Genomic DNA, 24,621 nt, shown 5'->3' with positions numbered 1-24,621 from the left:
ATTCCAGGATTGAATGGCTTGTGTTTGATGTCTCTAGGCCTGTATTCACTGGAATTCAAAAGAATATGGGGTGACCTCATTGAAACTTATAGAGTGGTGAAAGACCTTGACAGAGTAGATGTGGAGAGAATGTTTTCTATGGTGGGAGAGTCTAGGACCAACAGACACATCCTCAAAATAGAGGGTTATGCTTTTAGAACAGAAATGAGGAATTTCTTTAGCCAGGGAGTGGTGAATCTGTGAATTCTTTGCCACGGGCAGCTGTGGAGCCAAGTCTTTATGTATATGTAAGGCTGAGGTTGATCGATTCTTGGTTGATCAGGGCATGAATGGATATGGGAAGAAGGGAGGTGATTGGGGCTGAGAGGAAATAGTGGAGCAGACTTGGGCCAAATGGCCTGATTCTGCTCCTATATTTTATGGTCTTATTTACTTGATGACGAGCCTCTATCAATATGAACTGTATAGCACTAAGATAAACAAAGTATCATCACAATCATCATTATGTGCTGTGTTGTATGACATGGGCAATCATGGTCCCAAGACTATGATTGTTCTTGGCAAATTTTTCTACGGAAGTAGTTTACCTTTGTCTTCTTCTGGGCAGTGTCCTTACAAGACAAGTGACCTCAGCCCTTGCCAATACTCTTCTGAAGTTGTCTGTCTTGCATCAGTTGTCACAAAACCAGGACTTGTGATACACACCAGCTGCTCGTAAACCATCCACCACCTGCTCCCATGGCTTCACGTGACCGTGATTGGGGTGGGGGAGGGGCTGCGCAAGTCTACACATTGCCCAAGGCTGACCTGCCGGCTAGCGGAGTGAAGAAGTGCTAAACACCTCCTTTGGTAGAGGCGTATCTCCGCAACACCTCCCCACCATCCTGGAAACAAAGCACCGTGTCCTCAAAAAAGCATATGGACTCTTCTGCCCTAATCATAATTAAATATTATATTGGCATTAATAGGCCTAGGTTAACTCTGCAGTGGAAATTTAGTACTCCAATTTAGGAATGGTCCATTTTCTAGATAGGCGTTTTTTTTTAGCATCAATTCATATCAATTTTCATCACTACTTCTATTAAGAGATGCTGAAAGTGTCTCATGATGACACCCGAAACATAACAATAAGGTTTGGTCAAAGTAATCTCTTTTCCTTTTATTCTTTTAATTATTTTAGAAGGAATTAAATTATTTGCTACTTGTAATATCAGCTATAAACCATGAGGTAGCACTCTTGTCCATGAATCAGATGATGTATGTCTAAGTTCAACTCTAACAACCCAAATACAGTGGGTTCCAGTTAAATGGGACACATCAGGACCAGTACATTTTGGCCCAATTAAGTGGCTGACCCAATGAGCTGATGTTTCATGAAAATAGTTAAAAAGCTGTAAAAAAAACTGTAACAAATTATGTATTTATATGAAATACAGAACCAATTTGAACACTACCAATAGTACTACAGTACTATCAAACTGTGTATTAGTTCCTTTTAGTTATTGACAGGGGAATTCATCCAGTGAACCCAATGAGCAAAATAGACGCAGACAGCTAGTGCAGATAACGGACTGCCTTCATACAATGCTATAAATAATTGCATCCTCCAAATCTTCTTTTTCGTTGTAGCATTCAAGATGATTGTCGATACCTTCCAATTCTTTGTAGTTCCTAATTTGTTCATCTTTACTCCCAGCCATTTCTGGCATTTCCAAGCCTGTATGCTTGAAACTGCAGTGAGCAAAACAGTTAGGAATTGTTTTGCTGCTTATTTCTCACCAACTATGAGTGACAAAAATCACTACTTTTTGAACACAACACAACCGACACTATTTAAAAATTGTTCACTCAGCACAGTGTAGTATCTAACAGCCACACTGACATTAGTTAAAACCTATTCAGCAACAGTCTCCTGCCCCAATTAAGCAGCACAGCACACCCAAATAAACAGTTTTCCCAATCAGAATCAGGTTTAATATCACCGGAAGATGTTGTGAAATTTGTTAACTGTGCGGCTTCAGTACAATGCAACTGTGAATTACGGTAAGTAATTAAATAGTTAAATAAGTAGTACAAAAACAAATAAAAAAAGTAGTGAGGTAGGATTCATGGGTTCACTGTCCATTTAGAAATCGGATGGCAGAGGGGAAGAAGCTGTTCCTGAATCATTGAGTGTGCCTTCAGGCTTCTGTACCTCCTACCTGATGGTAACAATGAGAAGAAGACATGTCCTGGGTGCTGGAGGTCCTTAATGATGAACGCTGTCTTTTTGAGACACCACTCCTTGAAGACGTCTTGGATACCACAGAGGCTAGTGCCCATGATGGAGCTGCCTAATTTTACAACTCTCTGCAGCTTGCTTCGATCCTGTGCAGTAGCCATCCCCTCCCCGCCCCCATACCAGACGGTGATACAACCAGTTAGAATGCTCTCCATGGTATATCTGTAGAAATTTATCAGTGTTTTAGGTGACATACCAAATCTCTCAGACTTCTAATGAAATATAACTGCTGACTTGCCTTCTTTATAGCTGCATCGATATGTTGAGACCAGGTAAGGTCCTCAGAGATATTAACACTCAGGAACTTGAAATTGCTTGCTCTCTCTACTTCTGATATTTCAAATACAAAAATCTAGGCTAACACTCCAGTATAGTTTATGTTTGACACCTTCAGTGATACTCCCTTTATCATAAAATGTCAATTCAAAGCACCAACAGCTGCCCCCTAGTGGAAGTAAAAGGTTTTATAGTATTTTTTTTGCAGAGAATGAAGAAGTTTTCCCAGCTTTCCAGGGCATGTTTATCCATCAATCAGCATCATTGCAACAGATAATTTTGCCAGTTTCACATTGTTATTTAGAGGACTTGTGGCGTGGAAATTAGATGCCTCATTTCCTAAATTGAATCTGCTCACAACTATTCTTAAAGACATTTATGAATTTATAAGGCAGTATAAATGTAAGCCTTTTCTTATTTCATAGGTTTGCATTTTGTTTATCCTGCTTTTCTTTATGCAATAATTAATATCCTCACAATCTTACTACCACATTTTTATTAGAAGATTCATATGTGAACGTAACGTAAAAATGACCCTAGGGGTTTTGTCCTCTTAGGAAGCAGGATCTATGCAGCTGTAATTGACAATGAAACAGATACTTGTAATATTTTTATCAAATATTATAGACAAGATACATTATTTTACTATTAGCAACAATCAATCATGTTAAATTTTATTCCAAATAGGTAAAAATTATGTGTTGTCATTGTAGGTGTGCAACTGTTATGCTGGATAGCATAAATACCACGACTGTCTGTCACTTCCATCAAGCTGCTTTGAAGGTAAATTGTTGTTAGTTCCCAAAATAATATGTTAGTTATTTTAAGTAATCTCAAACATTGACAATACATTTTGGAAATCATGTATATTGGTCCAAATTTTCTTGTAAGAGCACACAAAGTTTGAAAGAGAACAGAGAAAATTTGCTGCCAGAACTTGAGGACTGGAGTTATAGGGAAAGGTTGAACAGGTTGGAACTTCACTCCCTGGAGTGTAGGAGAATGAGAGGAGATTTGATAGAGGTGTACAATATTATGAGGGGATAGGGTAAATGCAAGTGAGCTTTTTCCACTGAGGTTGGGTAAGGCTAGATCAAAAGGTCATGGGGTACCTGAGGGGGTATTCCTTCATTCAGAGGGTGGTGCGAATGTGGAATGGCCTGTCAGTGGAGGTGGGTTTGATTGCAACATGTAAGAAAAGTTTTATATGTACATGGATGGAAGGGGTATGGATGGCTCTGGCACAGGTGTGGGTTAATGGGACTTGGCAGAATTGCAGCTTGGCACAGACTAGCTGGTCTGAAGAGCCTACTTTTGCATTGAAGTGCTCTTTATGACTAATTAGAATAAACTAATTGCATATTTTGATAATTTGAAAGAATATTAGTTAATAGAATTCCTGTTACCTTATCATGTGTAAATTATGATTAGGAACAGAGATAACTAATGTGACATCTTGCTTCCCTGGTCATCTTCAAAGTTCAAAGTAAATGTTATGATTAAAGTACATATATGTCCCCATATACAACCTTGTGATTCATTTTCTTGTGGGCATACTCAATAATGCTATAGAATAATAACCATAACAAAATTAATGAAAGACTGCCCAAATAGGGCGTTCAACTAGAGTGCAGAAGACAACAAACTGCGCAAATACTAAAATAAATAATAATAATAATAATAAATAAGCAATAAATTTTGAGAACACGAGATGAAGAGTCCTTGACAGTGAGCCCATTGGTTGCATGAACATTTCAGTGATGAGGCATATGAAGGTGAATGAAGTTATCCCCTTTGGTTCAAGAGCCTGATGGTTGAGGGGTTATAACTGTTCATGAACCTGAAGGTGTGAGTTCTGAGGCTCCTTTACCTTTGTCCTGATGGCAGCAGTAAGAAGAGAGCATGTCCTAGGTGGTGGGAGTCCCTGATGATGGATGGAGCTTTCCTGCAACAGCATTTCATGTAGATATGCTCAATCTTCGTTGGAGCTACACTGTGCTTACACTGTGGCATTTACACTGAACCTACCTGATATTCTGTGGCTGCTCCTCTGAGGTAATAGAAGTTTGCAACTTTAAGTGCCAAACTATATAGTGACATAGAAAAGTACACCACAGAAACAGGCTATTCGGCCCATCTAGTCTGTGCCAAACGATTTAAACTGCCTAGTCCCATTGACCTGCACCCAAACTATAGCTCTCCGTACCCTGATATCCTTATACCTATCAAAATTTCTCTTAAACGTTGAAATAGAGCTGGTATGCACCACTTGCAGTGGCAGCTCATTCTACACTCTCATGACCCTCCGAGTGAAGAAGTTGCCCCTCATGTTCCCCTTAAACACTTCACCTTTAACCATTAACCAACAACCTGTAGTTGTAGTCCACCCAACCACAGTGGAAAATGCCTGCTTGCATTTACCCTATCTATACCCCTCATAATTTTGTATACTTCAATCAAATCTTCCCTCAATCTTCTACTTTCCAAGGAATAAAACCCTAACCTATTCAATCTTTCCTTATAACTCAGCTCCTCCAGTCCCAGCAATATCCTTGTGACTTTTTGAAGTTGTACTTCTGAGTTTACAGTGTGGAAATGACCAGCCTTTCCACATTAAAGAGGGACTGCAGGGTTTACATGAAGGAGAAGAATGGGAGAGAATATAGTCGACGTCTCAGTCTTAGATCCATTGTTGGCAGAATGTTTCAATTCATCATTAACTCATCCTAGGAGCAACCACAGAATGTGAAGTAGGCTCAATGTAAATGCTATGGTGCAAGCTCAGTGTGATTCCAATGTAATTACTGCAACATTCACATATTAGTATTGTAACCAGAGTCTAACATATGATTAGTCAGAGGAGTGTGAAGAAAAAAATGGTGTCTGACTAATTGAAAAGAAGTTTTTGGAACTAATAAAGTGGATGGAGGCAGTGAATGCATTGTTCCTAGATTTTCAAAAAACATTTTCATTCTAAGCGGCAGGTTATTGCATAAAATAAGGGCGTATGGGATTGAGATTATCTGTTACCACAGATGGAAGCTTGGCTGAAGTACTGAAAAAAGAGAGAAATAAGTGGGTTGGTTTCAAGTTGGCAGATTGTTACATGTCTACTGCCTCAGGGATAATAGGGCCTCAGCTATTCAAAATTTATTTTAATGACGTCGATGAAACCACAGTGCGTAACATATCTAAGTTTGCCACTGCTAGAAATCCAATTAAGAAAGTAAACCATAGGAGAAATGGAAAGAGCCTGCAATGGATATCATCAAAGGACTGAATATATCAGCAAATTGAGTTGAGCTGCCGGAACAACCTTGTACTTAATATCAGTAAGACCAAAGAACTGATTGTGGACTTTAGAAAGGGTAAAACGAGGGAACACACACCAGGAAAGGGTGAGCAATTTCAGGTTTCTGCATGTCAACATTTCTGAGGATCATCCTGAGCCCAATGTATCAGTATGGCTACAAAGGAGGCACTGCCGCAGCTATCTTTAATTCAGAGTTTGAGGAGATTAGGTATGTCACCAAAGACGCTCTCAAATTTCTACAGATGTACCATGGAGAGCATTCTGACTGGCTGCATCGCCGTCTGGTATGATGAGAAGGAGTACAATTGGGCAGCACGGTAGTATAGTGGCTAGCATAACATTTTATAGCACGGGGATTTGGGTTTAATTCCTGCCGCTGTCTGTTAGGAGTTTGTACGTTCTCCCCGTGACTGTGTGGGTTTTCTCCGGGTGCTCTGGTTTCCCCTCACAGTCCAAAGATGTACCAGTTGGTAGGTTAATTGGTCATTGTAAATTGTCCTGTGATTAAATTAGGATTAAATCGGGGTTGCTGGGACGCATGGCTTAAAGTGCCAGAAGGGTCTCTTTCATGTTGCATCTCACTAAATAAAATAAATAATATACTTTATGAGAGATTATGCACCTTAGTAGAGAGAATGGAAAGCTGCCTACATTTGAAAAGCTGAAAAAGAAACAATTCAGCTAATAAGATCTTTAATTTTTTTTTGAAATGTGTATATAATTGTTAAGGCCAGCATTTATTGCCGACAGCCTAAGTAACTTGAGAAACTGGGATTCAGTTACCTTCTTGAACTGCAGTTCTTTTGGTGATGGCAGGAGATTCCACATTTCCCTCTGGGTTTACTCCTCATGAGTGGGTATAGCCGCAGTGCAGCAGAGGTTTGCGATTAGAGTTGTCCTTCTCCCAGCAGAGCTGTCAACCATGGCTGACAAGCCCCATCTGCCCAAAATGACTGGTTTTAAGGCACCAGCCTTTGCCCCTTCTCCTGTCAAAGAAATGGTTCCACTAGGCTTAGTAGCTAAACCACATGTGAAGACCAGGAGCTGTACTTGGTTATTCGATTAGAGTAGATTATGAGGACACTCAGTCCTCGTTTATTGTCATTTAGAAATGCATGCATGCATTAAGAAATGATACGATGTTCCTCCAGAGTGATATCACAAAAAAAAACAAACCAAAGACTAACACTGACGACCACATAATTATAACATATAGTTACAGCAGTGCAAAGCAATACCATAATTTGATAAAGAGCAGACCATGGGAACGGTAAAAAAAAGTCTCAAAGTTCCAATCGACTCCCGATAGTCCCCGATAGCAGGCGGCAGAAGGGAGAAACTTTCTCTGCCATAAACCTCCAGGCACCGACAACTGTCGATGCATTGGAAGCACCCGACCATAGCAGACTCTGAGTCAGTCTGAAAACTTCGAGCCTCTGACTAGCCCTTCGACACCGAGCACCAAGCACCATCTCTGCCAAGCGCTTCGACCCCGTCCCGGCCGCTGAGCAACAAGCAAAGCCTTCCCCTCCGGAGATTCTGGATCACACAGTAACAGCGGCAGCGAAAAAGGCATTTCAGAAGTTTCTCCAGATGTTCCTCCGTTCCCTCATGCCTGTCTCCATCAAAGCAGGATTGTGCACAGCACCCTACTTGACAGATAGCAGATACCGTTCACCGGAGTGGCCGCGCAAGCTGCATCGCGTCACCATCTTCTCCTCCGAGGATATTTGAGGCATACACCATTGGGAGCATTTATTAGGTGGTGGGAGTTTGTCCAGATTACCGCTGTGACGCCAAACCAAGTTATCAGACGATTGATGCTAATGAGAGAGATAAGAGAGACAATGGAGAAATGTTCAAAATGTTAATGAGAGAGGAGAGAGAGAGATTAACAGAAAAAAAAACACAATTCAGCTATTGACAGACCGGTTACTTTGAACCTGAACTGTTTGAAGTTTGATGGACAAGTGATACCCCAGCAGGGGGATAAAGAGAGCAGGTTTGCTAGGCACGGACACACACCACAAGATCACGAAATAACGAGACCCTGGAAAGAGCGATGCACCCCCACAAGTTGGTGGGAGTTTGGAGGTCCGGTTCGCGGGAACCGACCACAGGCTCGCAGGGGGTAAAGGTACAATCGGTGGGAACCTGGTGTGTGTGTCCGCCCTTGCCTGGGTGCCGGGTTCACCACGGAAGAACGATTGTAACCGGAACGGAGGGGTCAAAGTCGGTGACCACAGCGGGATAGAAGACATAAAAGGGTCCGCCCGAAAACCACTTGTGAAGACATCAAAGGTCTGCCTGAATCAAATTGCATCCCCCTCCCCCCCCCCAACGGCACAACAGCGATTACTGCGAACTGTACTATGCTGAACTGAACTCTGCGTGACTTAAGACTGATCATTTTACCCCTAGACTGCGATAGAGCCTGGTTTGATTCCTATTACCCTAGTTCTGTGTACATGTGTGTATTATCATTTCTAACCTGTTGCATATATATCCTTATGATTAGAGTACTGTGTTACTTATTTCTTTAATAAAACTTTATTAGTTCCTAGTAATCCAGACTCCAACTAGTGGTCCATTTCTGCTGGTTTGGCAACCCAGTTACGGGGTACGTAACAACACCCCCCGGCTATAACAACCTTAAGGACTGGAATATATTATAGATAATGCACCCACAGTTTCTTTCTGGCCATTGGTGGGGAGAATGAATGCTCATGCTATTGGATTGGTGAACCAGTCCCGTGGACTGACTTGTGCTGGATGCTGATGAACTTCTAAAGTGTCGTTTGAGCTGCTCTTATTCAAGCAAGTTGAAAGTACTTAATTGCGCCTTGTAAATGGTGGAAAGGCTTTGGATGCCAGGAAGCAAGTCACTCACCACAAGCTGAGGAAGCAGCTGTTTAGGACTAATATGAGATGAAATGATCACAACTAAATTGTCACTGGAATTCTTTACTTGGATGCTCAGTTATTTCATATACTCAAGGCCATGATTCACAAAGTCTTATATAGAAAGTAATTGAAAGAGTGACTTAAAACCCTAAGAAGAAATGGAGAGCAGCAGTAAATAGATATAGAAGCACAGAATCGTCTATGATCTTATCAAGTTCAAGCAAGCACCCTGCTTCTATTTATATGTTATCAAGCCAATGATTCATAAACTTTCAAAAGTTTAGCTATTGCATCAAATACATATTATATACTACATCAGAGATGTGAGAACCTGTGAAGGCCTTATTTCATTGCCCTCCAGCAGAATGCCACTCTAATAAATCCTGAATTTCTCCCCTGTGTGGTTCCAGTCTCTGAACTAATTTTGAAGACCGTACATAGTATATGTTTCCTTGCTTTCTTCCTTTCTGTATTCTTCCTTATTTAATTCCTTGAAGGAATTAAGGGGATGGTAATTCTTGCTATTGCTACTAGTATAACATCACCACAGATGATCAAGAGTGATGAAACAACATGGAGCTTTAAGTTATGATAAATTTCAGTTCATAATAATTATTTAGTGTAATGAAGCTTGAGTGGCCAGATAGCTGCAGGCAGCATTTCTTACTCAGTGCTGTGACTCAGCAATTGGCACCCCTTCATGATCACTGCCTCGTCGTGGGCAGTGATAATATACAGCTGCGTTTATTCTAATCCTGTAATAATCTGCTACTTTCTATTATGTTTTATCCTGGATTTAAACATTTATGGTTGTGAATGAATGTGTTTGTTAGGAAGTGTAGAGAAGGCTTGACCAAATGCAGAGCAGCGGTGAGAGATCACTTTAATAATAAACTGCAAAATAACAAGTCACAAGGGGCCACAAAACAAGGGAGAATGGATACTTAACCTGACAAGGCAACAAGTAACTGAAGGCTAGGAGCAACCGGTTGAGGCTGGCTTGTTCCCATGAATGAAAAAGGATTTTGGATGAGAGCTGGGTTAAATCGACTGCAGGTGATGAATTGGAAACGAGTGGGAGTTGACTCCTGTTAGGTAGGTGGAGACTGGGAGGTGTCTGTTTGTCCAGGCCTTACAATATTAGCAAATGTATTGCATGTGCAATACTTTACATCATTGAAGAGCTGAAACTGGATCCAAGATATGAACAGTCCCATAAAGAATACAAAATATAGATTATGTGAAATAATCATGCTATCCTTTTAGTAAGTCCTCTTTGTAGCCTAGATCTGTTTTGTAATTGAGGAGGGTCTGGAAGGCTATGTGAGGGGTTCCAGATCACACAAAGTTCTCTAAAGAATCAATGGATTCAATTGGAGCATCATCATCTTTTGTTACTGTATTAAGGGGCCCTTCATATAAACCATAAGACCATAAGACAAAGGAGCAGAAGTCGGCCATTCGGCCCATCGAGTCTGCTCCGCCATTTTATCATGAGCTGATCCATTCTCCCATTTAGTCCCACTCCCCCGCCTTCTCACCATAACCTTTGATGCCCTGGCTACTCAGATACCTATCAATCTCTGAACACAACAAAACACAACAATCCTATTTATGAGTTAAATTTAACGAAAAAAATGTTTACAAGGAAAATTTTCATTTCAATTTCTTAATTGCTTTTCAAATGATGTGTTTTGCTTCCAGGTAGAACAGATCCTTCATGACATTACTTTGAATTAACTTGTTGATTTGTTATTTCTGATTCAGTATAACCAAGAAAAACTGAGACAAGCCTGTGAGAGATGGTTGGAGTTAAATCTTATTGTGCATTTAAGATACGAGACCACTCTGCGAGATTTACAAATGGAAGTCCTGCAAAAAACTTTATTCTCACCAAGGTTAGTTGACTGTTACGTTTGTGTGTGAAGTACCCACTTTAGAAACATAGAAAACCTACAGCACAATACAGGCCCTTCGGTCCACAAAGTTGTGCCGAACATGTCCTTACCTTAGAAATTACTAGGCTTACACATAGCCTTCTATTTTTCTGAGCTCCATGTACCTATCCAAAACTCTCTTAAAAGACCCTATCATATCTGCCTCCACCACCATTGCTGATTTGCTACAACCTGCTCAGATACAATGTAGACCATCCTGAACAAATCCTCTCCTGAAACCACAATAAAAATATAATCACTGGTTGAATTTTTTGGATCGAACCCTGGATGTTCCGGGATTTCAGAATCACAAACTATTCCCTGAAATGGATATCAAGTGCTCCATAAACTGGAGTCTGTCTTAACAATCAATATAAGTTGAGTTCAGGTATGAGCTTGCATTTGTCTATGCCAGATGCTGAAGATGATGAATGCCACACCTTGTTCCCTTTACCCTAGGCTGTCATATTGAATGTATCCTCTTTTGACATCTATTATAATTTGAGTTCTCATGCATCATTGGATGTGTTCCTATATTAGCATATTTGCCTGCCTGCCTGCCTTCTCATTGTAATTCTGTTCCTTTTCACAGACCTTTTAAATTCCACGGAGGTCAACTTTTGAGAACAATGGTGACCATGATCACATGGTAATCATTGGGACTCTATCCTATAGAATTGATTGTGTCCTATAGGATTGTATCTTATTTCTTGCTGTAAATTTCAGTTGAGGGCCATTAATACCCCAGACTTTCAAATGATGATTACTGTCTGCACTTTGATAAGTTTTATGTTCTGAAAGTGGAATGGGATTTCTATCTGACAACATGACACTGGGAACATTCAGTGTTTTTTTTTACTGGGGTCAGAAATAATTTTTTTTACATGGGACATCATCAACTAATATTCTCACTTCTAAGAGAGACCTTCTGCAGTAAAAGAAAACTCAGGCTGCTGCTCCAGCAAAATAAAAACAACTGATGTTGAAGTCCAGATACAAAATCTTTTTAAGATTCATTCTATTTCTGCCGAATGATTCTTGCTGTTTTGTGTGTGTAGGTTGTGCAAGCACAAAAGATACAAGCTCAGATGCAGGGGACTGCTGGTGCATCATCATCATCATCATCATCATGTGCCATGTCATATGACATGGGCAACATTGTCTTCATGACCACGATTGTTCTTTCCAAATTTTTCTACAGAAGTAGTTTGCCATTGCCACCTTCTGGGCAGTTGACCCCAACCATTATCAGTATTCTTCAGAGATTGTCTGCCTGGTGTCAGGGAAACTCTACCAGGGCTTGTGATATCAAAGTTCAAAGTAAAATTTATTATCGGAGTACATACTTGTCAGTACAAACAACCCTGAGATTCTTTATCTGCAGGCGCACTTAGCAAATCTATAGAACAGTAACTGTAAACATCAGGAACTGTTAACTTTAAACGAACTGTGCAAATGCAGATATAAATGAATAGCAATAAATAACGTGCCTGAAGTAACAATATAACAGAGTCCTTAAATGGGTGTAGCTATCCCTTTTTGCTCAAGAGCCTGATGGCTGAGGGGTAGTAACTGTTCTTGAACCTGGTGGTGTGAGTCCTGAGGCAACTGTACCTTCAACCTGATGGCAGCAGTGAGGGAAAAAACATGGCCTGTGTGGTGAGGATCTTTGATGATTAATGTTACTTTTCTACAGCAACATTTCATGTAGATGTGCTCAATGGTTGGGAGGATTTTACCCGTGTTGTACTGGGCCAAATCCACTACCTTTTGCAGGATTTTCCGTTAAAGGCATTGGTACTCCCATATCAGGCCCTAACGCAGCCAGTCAGCATACTTTCCACCACATATCTATGGACATTTGCCAAGGTTATCGATGACATGCCGAACCTCTGCAGACTCCTGAGGAAGTAGAGTGGCTGTCATGCTTTCTTCACAATAATATTTATATAATGGATCCAGGACAGGTCGTCTCAGATAGTGACATCCAGGAATTTAAAGTTACTGACACCCTTCACTGCTGATCCTCTAATGATTACTAGCTCATGGACCTCTGGTTTCCCTCTCCTGAAGTCTAGAATCATTTCCTTTGTCATATTAACATTGAGTGAGAGGTTGTTGTTATTACACCACTCAGTCAAGATTTCAATCTCCTCCTGTATGCTAATTCACCACCCCCTTTGATACAGCCCACCACAGTGGTGTCGTCAGTAAACTTGTATATGGTGTTGGAGCCGTACTTGGCCACACAGTCATCGATGAAAAGTGAGTAGATCAGGGGGCTAAGCACACATCCCTGTGGTGATCCTGTGCTAATGGAGATTGTGGGGGAGATGTTTTTACCAAACCAAACTGACTGAGGTCTACAAATCCAGGATCCAATTGCACAAGGTGGTATTGAGGCCCAGGTCTTGGACTTTACTGATTAGTCTTGAGGGGATGATGGTGTTAAATGCCGAGCTGTAATCAACAAAGAGCATCCTGATGTGTGCTTCTTTGCTGTCTGGATCAGGGTTGTGTGAAGAACTAATGAGATAGCTTCTGCTGTAGATCTGTTGCTGCAGTAGACGAAGTGGATCAAAGTCACCATTCAGACAGGAGCTGGTATGCTTCAACACCAGCCTCTCAAAGCACTTCATCACTGGATGTAAGTGTCACTGGTGATAGTCACTTAGACAGGTTACCACACTCCTCTTAGGCACTGGTACGATTGAAGCCTGCTTGAAGCAGGAGAGGTTGAAGGTAGCTGTGAATACAGCAGCTGGTTGGTCGACATAGGTTTTCAGTACTCGGCCTGGTACTCCATCCGGACTGGATGCTTTCCTCGGATTCATTCTCCTGAAGGCAGCCCACACGTCATCTTCAGATACTGAGACCAAAGGATCAGCAGGAGTCATGGGGGTGCGAGATGGTTCCTCTCTTTACCTCTTGCAGCATTCCTGATCTGGCTGTCAGCAGGTTCCGGATTTCGTTGTTCATCCAGGGCTTCTGATTGGGGAAAACCCTGAATGATTTGGTGGGGCCACACTTATCCACAGCTGTTCTGATAAAGTCTGCAACAACCCTGGTGTTACAGGTCCTCAGATGAGTTCTTGAGCACAGCCCAGCTGCTCATATGACCATCCACCACCATCTCCCATGGCTTCAAGTGACCCTGATTGGGGTCTAAGCAGGTGCTGCACCTTGCCCAAGGGTGACCTGCAGGCTAGCATACGGAAGGAGCATCGGACACCTCTTCTGGCAGAGACATATTTCCACTCCACCACTCAATCGTGCATCCCAATATTAACATAAATAGACCGCTGAGAATTCGCACCAATGAAGAAAATGAATGGTTGACGTATCATGTTGAGATCCCTCATCTGGACAGAAAGGTAGAGGAGAGACAGCCAGTTTAAAAAGGTGGAGCAAGAGCTGGCAGACTATAGATAGATGCAGGTGAAGCAAGGCAAGAGGCAGACGGAAGACGAAAGAATAGAATTTGTGTCAGAGGCTGGAAGGTGGTTGGTGGAGGCATCAAAGGGCTAATCTGATGGAAAGGAGGGTGGAGCATGGAGCCAAATAAGGGAGGTAGGGTGGACAGATGGGAACAGTAGAGAGAGAGGGTCCAGTATGAGGAGTGTGCAGATGATGGGCAATAGTGTGGCTAGAAAAGGGTAAAGAAACAATTATGGTGGGGGAAAGTGGAGAATTCAATGTTCGTGCCATCAGGTTGTCAATTACCCAGGTTGAATATGAGGTGCTGTTCATCTACTTTGTGTTTATCCTCTCCCTGGCAGTGGATGAAGCTGAGGACACACAGGTAGGGATTGGGAGAGGAATTAAAATGGTAAGCAACTGGGAGCGGCAGAAGGCATGATGAATAGAACATAAATGCTTGGCAATGTGGTCATCTAGTCTGCACTTGGCTTCACTGATGTAGAGGAGACCTCATCGAGAGCACTAAATGGAGACGCCTGTGAAACGCTGCCTCATCTGAAAGGCTGCTTTAGAGCCCAGGAGGTGGTTGAGTGTAGAATAGAATACAATTTCAAATGGATGTTTCTTTAAAAAAGGACCTGGGATTTATCAGAGCAATGTGCATAAGTTTAATGTATGAGAAAGGAATTTTAAAGGGACTTGAAGGGTAGGGTTTGTACACAGAAAGTGGTTAATGTCTGGAATGAGAAGAATGTGGTATCAGATACAATCACAATGTTTAACAGATATTTCAACAGGAACTTGTCTCGGCAAGGCATAGCAGGATATAGAACTAATGTGGATTAGTGTAGATGGGCATTAAGGTCAGCATGGATGTGGTGGGCCAATTGGCCTGTCCCTGTGCTGTACAACTCTGACTCTATGCCGCCTGATAATTCTTATACTTCATATCACTGAAGGAGTGATATCCACTTTCTGGATATTGGCCTATATTGACAAATCGTTTGATTAAAGTGTGAAATGGAAACAGGAATCTGCTGTCAATAAGTTGATTCATGCCTTCCTTGCAAATCATACAATTACATTTTGCTTTTAGTTACCATGATACTTTATGTTGAAGCTTACATTATGCTGTTCTGTTTTTGCAGATTGTTTACTTTTACTGAATACCACGTACTACAAACTGTCCTTACCTGGGTTTTCCTTCAGGTGAATACCAAGGTGCGGTTAATGCCGCCGTACGGTACAATCATAGCCTATTTTATCAGGTGATTATCTTACCAGTCTGCTTCATTAAAACAAAAGTTAGTAATTTTAAGTACAAATCTCTGGATGATGAATATTTCTCTTCAATTTTTTAAGTAGTGCAAAAATATTGTTTGGCATGCCTCATACTTGGGATCAGGTTTTACATCACCAGCATACGTCATAGAAGTGTGTGTGTATGTGTGTGTGTATATATATATATATATATACACACATATATAATAAATATGTGTGTGTATATGTAAAATTAAATAAAATACGTTGTGTAAAAAAAATACGTTGTGTAAAACAAGAGGAAAAATGGTGATGTAGATCTCTTGGGTTCACTGTCCATTCAGAAATCTGAAACGTTGAGTGTGTGTCTTCAGGCTTCTGTACCTCCTTCCTGATGGTAGCAGAGAGAAGAGGGCATGTTCCTAATGATGGACGCTGCCTTCCTGAGGCATCGCCTTTTGAAGGTGTCCTTGATGCTGGGGAGGATAGTGCCCGTGAAGGAGCCGGCTGAGCTTACAACTTTCGGCAGTTTTTTTCCAACCTCCATACTAGACGGAGATGCAGCCATTTAGAATGCTCTCCATGTAGTAATTTCCATGTGTCATTGGTGACGTACCAAGTCTCCCCTGCCGCTGTCGTGCCTCAATATTGCATCAATATGTTGAGCCAAGAATAGATCTGCAGAGATGTTGGCAGGCAGGGACTGGAAACTGCTCACTCTTTCCGTTACTGAACCCTTGATGAGGACTGGTGTGCATTCGCTCACCACCCCTTTCCTGAAGTCCACAATCAATTCCTTGGTCTTATTGATGTTGAGTGAAAGGTTGTTGATGCAATACTGTTCAACCAGCCAATCTATCTCAGCCTTCCTCGTCACCACCTGAAATACTGCCAAGGATAGTTAGTTTATTTATTTGTTGATATACAGCATGGAATATGCCCTTTGAGCCAAGCCACCCAGCAATCCCTTGATTTAATCCTAACCTAATCACGGGAGAATTTACGGTGGTCAATGAACCGACCAGCTGGTACATCTGTGGGAGGAAACCAGAGCACCTGGAGGAACCCGTGTGGTCGTGGGCAGAAGGTACAAACTCCTTGCAGGCAGCAGTGGAAACTGAACCCGAGTGCTGGTACTGTAAAGCATTGTGCTAACTACCACACTACCTTGCCGCCCCAATAATTGTGCCATTGGCAAATTTATAGATAGCGTTTGAGTGTTCGAGCTACCGCACTCTTCTCAACCTAAAATGACAATGAGAACTCTATACTCTATCAATGAACACCAGCAGCACCACAAACACGAGAAAATCTGAAGATGCTGGACATCCAAGGCAACACACACAAAATGCTGGAGGAGTTCATCAGGCCAGGCAGCATCTAGGAAAGGAATAAACAGTCAACGTTTCGGGCCAAGGCCCTTCATTAGGGCTGGGAAAAAAAGATGAGGTCAGAATAAGAAGGTGAGGGGAGGGGAGGGGAGGAAGCAGTACAAGGTGGTAGGTGATAGGTGAAATCGACCAAGGGGGAGGGGTGAAGTAAAGAGCTGGCAGTTGATTGGTGAAAGAAACCAAGGGCTGGAGGAGGGAGAATATGCTAGGAGAGGGTAGAATACCATGGAAGAAAGGGAAGGAGGAGGAGGAGTACCAGAGGGGGGTGATAAGCAGGTAAAGAAAAAGGTGAGAAAGGGAAACAGGAATGGGGAATGGTGAAAGGGACAATTTTTTTTCAAATGGGAGTTTTTTTTATGTAACGCCCTGGTTAAGATTTCTGCTGCTATGCTGTGTGGTAGTTTCTATTAGGAGCTTTCTGTAAAACTGCAGGAAAGTATGCTTTGGCTTCGGCTAAGGTAAGGACCCATTTTGTCCATCGAAGGAATGTGTGTCAGCTAAGCAGGATTGTGGGGTGTAAGAGAAGGTTCTAGGGAGCTGTGGGGAAGAGTTTTCTGAAGTACAGTAGTCTGGTTTGGGGTCTTTTGGCGGGAGCTATGGAGTGGAGCGCAAGGGAAGATGCTGCAGAGTGCCATTGGACGGAGAGTCCCCGTTGCATGAAATGCTTTGTGTAGATGAATGGCTCCAGGGAGGAAGGGCCGATACTCCTGAGAGAGCCAGTTCAGTTGAGATCGTCTTTGCGGGGGGGGGGGGGGGGGTCAGAATGCAGTGTGTGCTTTCATGCAGACCGTGAGTCCAATGCGTGAGTAAAGAGTTACATCTCTGACTACTCCACTATGAGCTCCAACATATATGTGCACATTGGACTGGTTTAGCTGTAATGGGCCCTTTTACTTTTCTGTTCTTTTTCTGTTACTGTTTGTTAAAGCTGAAAATTTGGTAAATATACTTTGTCTATCATTTTATGCTGATGTACAAATGGATGGTACATAGAGCTTAGAAAAGTAGAGGGCTATGGGTAACCCTAGTTAATTTCTGAAGTAAGTACATGTTTGGCACAGCATTGTGGGCCAGAGGGCCTGTATTGTGCTGTAGGTTTTCTATGTTTCTACAATCTGTCATTTCTGGGCTACCGATAACAGTGTACGGGCAGTACTTACACAGCATTTGCTCAAATTGAAGTTCCTTTCATCGGAACATCATGACATTCCTGTTTGGCTGAACCCCAAATCATACCGACCCTAGATGTTTGTTGTTTATGAAAGGTGGTCTTCTCACCGCTGAGTCACGTGGCTGGTGGCAGAGTTAGCTCACAAGCCAGGTCTGTGTACAAGCCCCGATGAGAAGGTTACATATATCTTTTTAAAGATCTTCTGCCTTGGATACCAACAATGTTGACATATAATGACAATATTAACTATGAGGTTAAAAATACCCCGTTTAAAGTATTTTGTGCTGTAAATTGCTAGAAGTGTGAGTGAGTAATGGTATTGTGAGATCAGTGGTATATCTGTGACCTTCATGAACAATGGAATAATAGGTTTACCACTTAACTAATAAGATTTAAGCATAGGACCAATAGTCAGGAAAGTAAGAGAGGCATACTGCCTAGAAATTGCTTCCTGGTCAATATTGCTTCATTCAATATGTAGTAAGAACAATACATTCAACACTACTTCTTAATTCACTGGTACCAAGGTTCAGAAGCAGAATAAAGCTTTATAAAGTTCTGAGGGACATAGATAGGGTGATGTTTTATACCAGGGTAGGGGAGTCTAAAGTCAGAGGGTTTATGGTAGAAGAAATTGGGCTGAAAGCCTTGTTTCCATGATGTACAGCTCTCTGAATCATTGCTACACTAGGGTTTATCAAGGTTGAACCGATGTGTGTTAGAATGCAATAACAAAGAGAAAGAAATGTTTTTTAAAATCTTTATAATATTTCAAAGAGTGGCACAGATCTTCATGAATCTAAGCAACATACACAAAATGCTGGAGGAACTGCCATCCACCACCACCCCCCCCCCCCACCATTCCACATCCCCTTCACCTTTCATCTTATCTCCTTGTCTGCCCATCGCCTCCCTCTGGTGATCATTCCCCCTTTTCTTTCTTCCATGGCCTTCTGTCCTCTTCTATCAGACTCTCCCTTCTCAAGCCCTGTATCTTTTTCACCAATCACCTTCCCAGCTCTTTACTTCATCCTTCCCCCTTCAGGTTTCACCTATCACCTGGTGTTTCTCTCTCCCCTACCCCCAACTTTCAAATCTACCCCTCAGCGTTTTTTCTCCAGTCGACTGCATTCTTTTCCATAGATGCTGCCTGATCTGCTGAGTTCCTCCAGTGTTTTGTGTGTGTTGCTTGGGTTTCCAGCATCTGCAGATTTTCTCATGTTTGTCTTCAGGAATCCAGGTGTATTTAGTTTTTTTACAAAAGGAAAAAATTCTAACAATATTTTACAAACAATAGGAAAATGATATAACAACTTCAACAGAGAGATTGTGTAGTGTTAAAGGAATATAAATCTCATCAGTAGAAGCTCCTGATGCAATAAAGCTCCAATTCTATGTCGTGCCTTTGATTTGTCTAATGCAAATTTTTGTAAAAAATTCTTGAAAAAATTGATGCAAACTGCTTTTTTCACAAGATTATGACAAAATTTCCAAGAATTTGTAACTCGTGGGATAGCATTCTGTTATCACAATTTGCTAATGATTTTCCTATTTAGAACGTCTGTGTTTAATGTTTATATTCTTATAGCATATTTTGATGAATAAGTTGTTTTAAAGCACTACACTCATCTAAAAGGAAAGCAATTTATTGCTTCCCAGTATTCTTCAAAAAATGAATGGAATGTATTGATAAATAGTTTTCCTGACTCACATTTATCTTGACATGTTGATACTAAATAATCCTTCTGTTAAGATTACTATGGCAGATTTGATGAGGAGTGTTGGAATCATAGAATTTTGGCATAAGGAAGGACCCCATTCAGTGTGCAACATGTCCATACCATATGGGTAAAGTGCTTTTTAGTCTAATCCCACTTCCTGGATATTGGCCCATATTTTTATGGGTTGTGGCTTTGGACCCTCTTCAATATCTGTCCCCTATATCTCTTACATTTTTATATAAATTGTTGATTAACAAGTCTGGAGTTAGCTTTGGTTTTAAATTGTTCTCCTGATTTTCATCCATTCATTTCTGCAGAGGCAATTCTCAGAGCAATCAATACTTGTCCTGCTTTATTGTTTCTATCTACCCAAAATTTTGCAAAAACTAAACACCAGAAACTATTATTAATGAAGTTTCAGAAGTTTCTTCCCAAAAGAAACTTCTGTGGAAGTTAACTTTATGTTGTCTTGCCATTCAGTTCGAATCAGAATTCTTTTAATTTACTCTTTACTTCCCATTGAGGAGGTAATATTTTCATGGAGCAGAAAATCTTACCGTATTCACTTAAATGTCTTTTGTCCCTTTAGTTTACGTGAGATGGAAGTCTACCTAGATAAGGAAATTCGTCTGAAGTATTCTGGAGTGTTTCAGTCCGTCCGTTTCCATGGAATAACAGAAAGTAAGCAAGCTCTCTGAATCACTGAACAGTGCTGTTTCATTCATTATTGTAGAAATGTTACCTTTTAATTCAAACCAAAGCCAGGCTTTAGAAATATTGAGGGTTTTTGTTCGCTTGATGATTTTATTACCTCTATATTCTGAAGTCAATTGTCTTATCCCACTCTTCACTATTATAGTGTCTTGAATTGTTTCTTTAAGCTTTAAGTAAATGTGTGTATCTGTTAAAATATACAGTATGCTTCAGAATGCTAGTTGCAATATTAGGGTTCAGATGGATTTGAAAGTTTCTACAGCCTTAGTACATCATCCATCTTGAATTTTAAGATAACTTGGATTCTTATATTGTACACAATAGCAACAACAGCATGCAGTAAAATTCTCTTCTGAAATCCTGATGGTTTGGGATTTGGTTCACTCTTTAGAGCAGGGGTTACCAACCTGGGGTCCACGGACCCCTTGGTGAATAGTACGTCTCCATTGCATAAAAATGGTTGAGAACCCCTGGTCTACAGCATGAAGGTTTGTGTGGAACCTGAGCCAGGGCCAGCAAAACAGGAACATGGTAATGTGTACTGGGGCCTGGAGTGCCTGTAGAATTCAGCTTGTTATGTTGCATCAAACTCTTTGTCAAAAAGCTAGTTTAAAATGCCAGTTAAACATGGATACTTTTCATTTCCTTGCTTGACTTCTGTGAGAATTCATCAGTGTGTTTGGCAAATTGATGGCATCACATTTTTTGGATGCCAGAATCTCCAGAACACTTGACTGACACCAGATGGCATTCAGAAAGATTAAATTCCCAATGTTAAAATTGCTAGATTCTAGTAGTCAACTTCCTTTGAGGTGAGCTTTAGTTATTTTCATTTCATTTCAATGCCTCAAATATCATCACGTCTCTCACTTGGGTATCTACTAGCCAATATTCACTTGTGTTCAGTCATGACTAGATTCATAAAGTTTCTATTTTCCACTTGCTATTATTCTTAACTTTCTATTTTCCTGCTTTTATATCTTGAAAATTTATCCTTTACTTTCTTTTCAAGAGTTTTTCCGGAATTAGAAACATAGAGAACCTACAGCACAGTACAGGCTCTTCAGCCCACAAAGCTGTGCCAAACAGGTCCCTACCTCAGAACTACCTAGGCTTGACCCATAGCCCTCTATTTTTCTAAGCTCCATGTAGCCATCCAGGAGTCTCTCAAAAGACCCTATTGTTTCCGCCTTCACCACTGCCACCGGCAGCCCATTCCACACACTCCACTCTCTGCGTAAAAAAAAAACTTACCTTACATCTCCTCTGTACCTACTTCCAAACACCTTAAAACTACGCCCTCTCGTGCTAGCCATTTCAGCCCTGGGGAAAAGCCTCTGACTATCCACATGATCAATGCCTCTCATTATCTTGAACACCTCTAGATATTCTTGTTCCTTATTCTTCAATTCACCCTTGCAAGTTTCAAACTCCTTTCTTTGTTATTTAGCAGCTATTATTCTGTTCCACTTGTCATATATTTGCTGAAAGTTTAATGGCTTATGGTTCTGATTCATATCTCATCGGCGAGAAGACAGGAGATTGGGGCTGAGAGGGAAAATGGATCAGCCATTATGAAATGGCAAAGCAGACTCGCTGGGCCAAGTGGCCTAACTCTGATCCTATATCTATAGTCTTACACCTTTCTTTATTTTTGCATCCTGTGGATGTTGAGATTGTGAAAGAATACACATAAATCTGAGGTGGTTTATTTTTCATTGTGTCCCCATGAGGAAGTGATCTCCCTTGAGTTATCAGGTGACATGGTTTTCTTTGTTGGGGTCTTGCCACTTACCTATTTACCTGCAGCTTATTCTACCAGTGTTTACCAATATCCTCATATCTCCTGCAGTCAAGTTTTATATTTAAACCAAAACTAAGAAAGATCTTACGGAACATTCAAGATATGAATCTGAACCATAAAGCTTTCAGCAAATGTATGACAAGTCAAGGAAACAGAGGTAAATAATGCAGGGCTTGGGCACACTTAGAATTGAGCTAGCCTGGTTTAAATTCAAGTTGCCAGGATTTCTAAATGTAGCAGAGCAATAACTTGGTGCAAATTACCTAATTAATGCTCTGCTCCACTTGTCAAACATTTGCTGAAAGTTTTATGGTTTATGGTTCTGACTCATATCTTGAATGTTCCATAAAATCTTCTGTAGAGTTGTTTTAAATATAAAAAGTGACTACATGGGATCAGAGGGTATCCGTAAAAGGCTGATGCCAACATAGTATGCCCACAATGCTTGGCTGGACAACACAGAACACAACAAACCAGAATAGAACAAGCAACAAAACAACATCTGTAAAATGAGCCCCATTCCTCCCTCCCACCCATACGCAGTCCTCCAACACCAGGACAGGCCATCTCCAGCCTTGACCCTCCAGTGTACTGGGATATGGACTCGCGGACGTTGGGCCTTCGGCTTCCCCAGCAGACTTGTAGGGATTCACCTACTTGGGCTTTATCCAACTGACTTCCGATTCAATCCTCGGTATTGATCATGGGACATGCCAATCAATGAACACTAGGCCTCGAACTCCAGACTCACCAATGATGAGATCCCAAATACTAGGCCTCGAGCTCTGATCCTCCGAACCCAGGGGGTCATTGGTCCTCATTCTGCCTGTCCACACAGAACGCAAACCCTGCAATCTGCCAGCAACTCACTGGCCCTACGATGGGCCACTAACGCTTGTCAGCACTGGTCTGCCAGTCTGACATCCAACCACAGATGTCCCATGTCTGCATCACTGGCCTTCAAACACAGAGTGGAAGCTTAGGCTCCATCCTGACCAATAATTCCCCACATATCCCAGGAGGGGGGAGAAGATGGCAGCGCGACGACAGCGCGCGCGGCCACTTCGGTGATGAACATCTGTTATCTGTCAAGTAGGGGACCGTGCACAATCCTGATTTGATGGAGACAGACGTGAGAGCACAGCGGAACATCTGGAAAACTTCTGAAAAGCCTGCTTTGCTGCTGTTGCTACTGTGTGCTAACCGGAATCTCCGGAGCTGAAGGCCCCGAAATCCTCGGCTTTGCATGTTTCAGTGGCCGGGGAGAGGTCGAAGGCGCTTGGCAGGGGATGGCGCTCGGGAGACGGTATCGGAGTGGCTGCTTGGAAGCTCGGAGTTTTCGGACGGATGGACTCAGGGTCGGCTGGGGTTGGCAGCTTCCAAGGTATCAGCAAGTTGATGGTGCCTGGAGGTTTATGGCAGGGAGTTTCTCCCTTTTGCCGCCTGCTATCAGGGATTCGGGAGTCAATCGACTCGGGACTTTGAGACTTTTTTTTTACTGTGCCTATGGTCTGTTCTTTATCAAATTATAGTATTGCTTTGCACGGCTGTAACTTTATGTTATAATTTTGTGGTTCTGTCAGTGTTAGTCTTTGGTCTGTCCTGTTTTCTGTGATATCACTCCAGAGAAACATTGTATTATTTCTTAATGCATGTATGCATTTCTAAATGACAATAAAAGAGGACTGAGTTTTCTCATAATCTAAATCTAAATCTCTGTCCCTAAACCCTGACTTAACCCCTAATTCCTTTCTGTCTCCAGAACCATTCCTATGAACCTAAAAAAAACTTTAAAAAACTAAATCTGAGCCATGATGTTGATGGAGACTGCAGCTTGATGCCATGTTGGAGAGTTGACAAACCTATCAGTCAACTTTAGTTATTTTTCAAGAGGTAGTTAGAAAGGCTTTTTTCATAGATAATGAGGTGAAAACTAACTCGAAAGCATTGGAATTTAGTTTCAAAACTTTGGAGTATACAACTGATTGCAGATCTGAATCATCAGTCAGCAATGGTACTAGTTATGGTATCCTGTTTGAACTTGAATGGTAATCACGATGAACATCAAAGGGATCCACAGGGACCTCCGGGAGAACTGAAGGAAGGAGATTAACAGAGAAACATATGGAAAGGGGTCATATCTGCAATGTGCAGCATGTAGAATATACAGACAAGATACGTTTATTTGCACTATCTGAAAACTAGAATGACAAGAGCCTTGGGATCTCATATCGGCATATAGCAAATATTTGTAATTTGCTGAAACGGTATATGCTGCCTTATGGATTTGGTGGAGGCAATCAAATGCATCTTAACCTCCAACTCGCTTGCTTTGAATCCTTCTAGGGATCTGCCGGAGACATTTGCAGACTCATGCATTCAGTGAAAGATAACTGATGACTTATTTACTTAGTCTGTGATGAGACTAG

At 41.5% G+C, this 24,621-nt stretch overlaps 1 protein-coding gene across 1 annotated transcript in view; it reads left to right on the top strand.

Annotated features, from left to right (window-relative positions):
• btbd16 (BTB (POZ) domain containing 16) overlaps positions 1-24,621 on the top strand; it is a 126,574-nt gene that overhangs the window by 39,810 nt on the left and 62,143 nt on the right. The window contains exons 9-12 of the mRNA XM_072239790.1: positions 3,271-3,340; positions 10,542-10,672; positions 15,280-15,399; positions 20,264-20,355. Of these exons, the coding sequence (XP_072095891.1) occupies positions 3,271-3,340; positions 10,542-10,672; positions 15,280-15,399; positions 20,264-20,355 (413 nt within the window). The remainder of the gene's footprint in view (positions 1-3,270; positions 3,341-10,541; positions 10,673-15,279; positions 15,400-20,263; positions 20,356-24,621) is intronic.

Source organism: Mobula birostris, chromosome 21, assembly GCF_030028105.1.
Source record: "Mobula birostris isolate sMobBir1 chromosome 21, sMobBir1.hap1, whole genome shotgun sequence".
In the NCBI taxonomy this organism is placed as follows: domain Eukaryota; kingdom Metazoa; phylum Chordata; class Chondrichthyes; order Myliobatiformes; family Myliobatidae; genus Mobula; species Mobula birostris.
The sequence above is the reverse complement of the archived record's forward strand: the minus strand, read 5'-3'. Positions and strand labels throughout refer to the sequence as shown.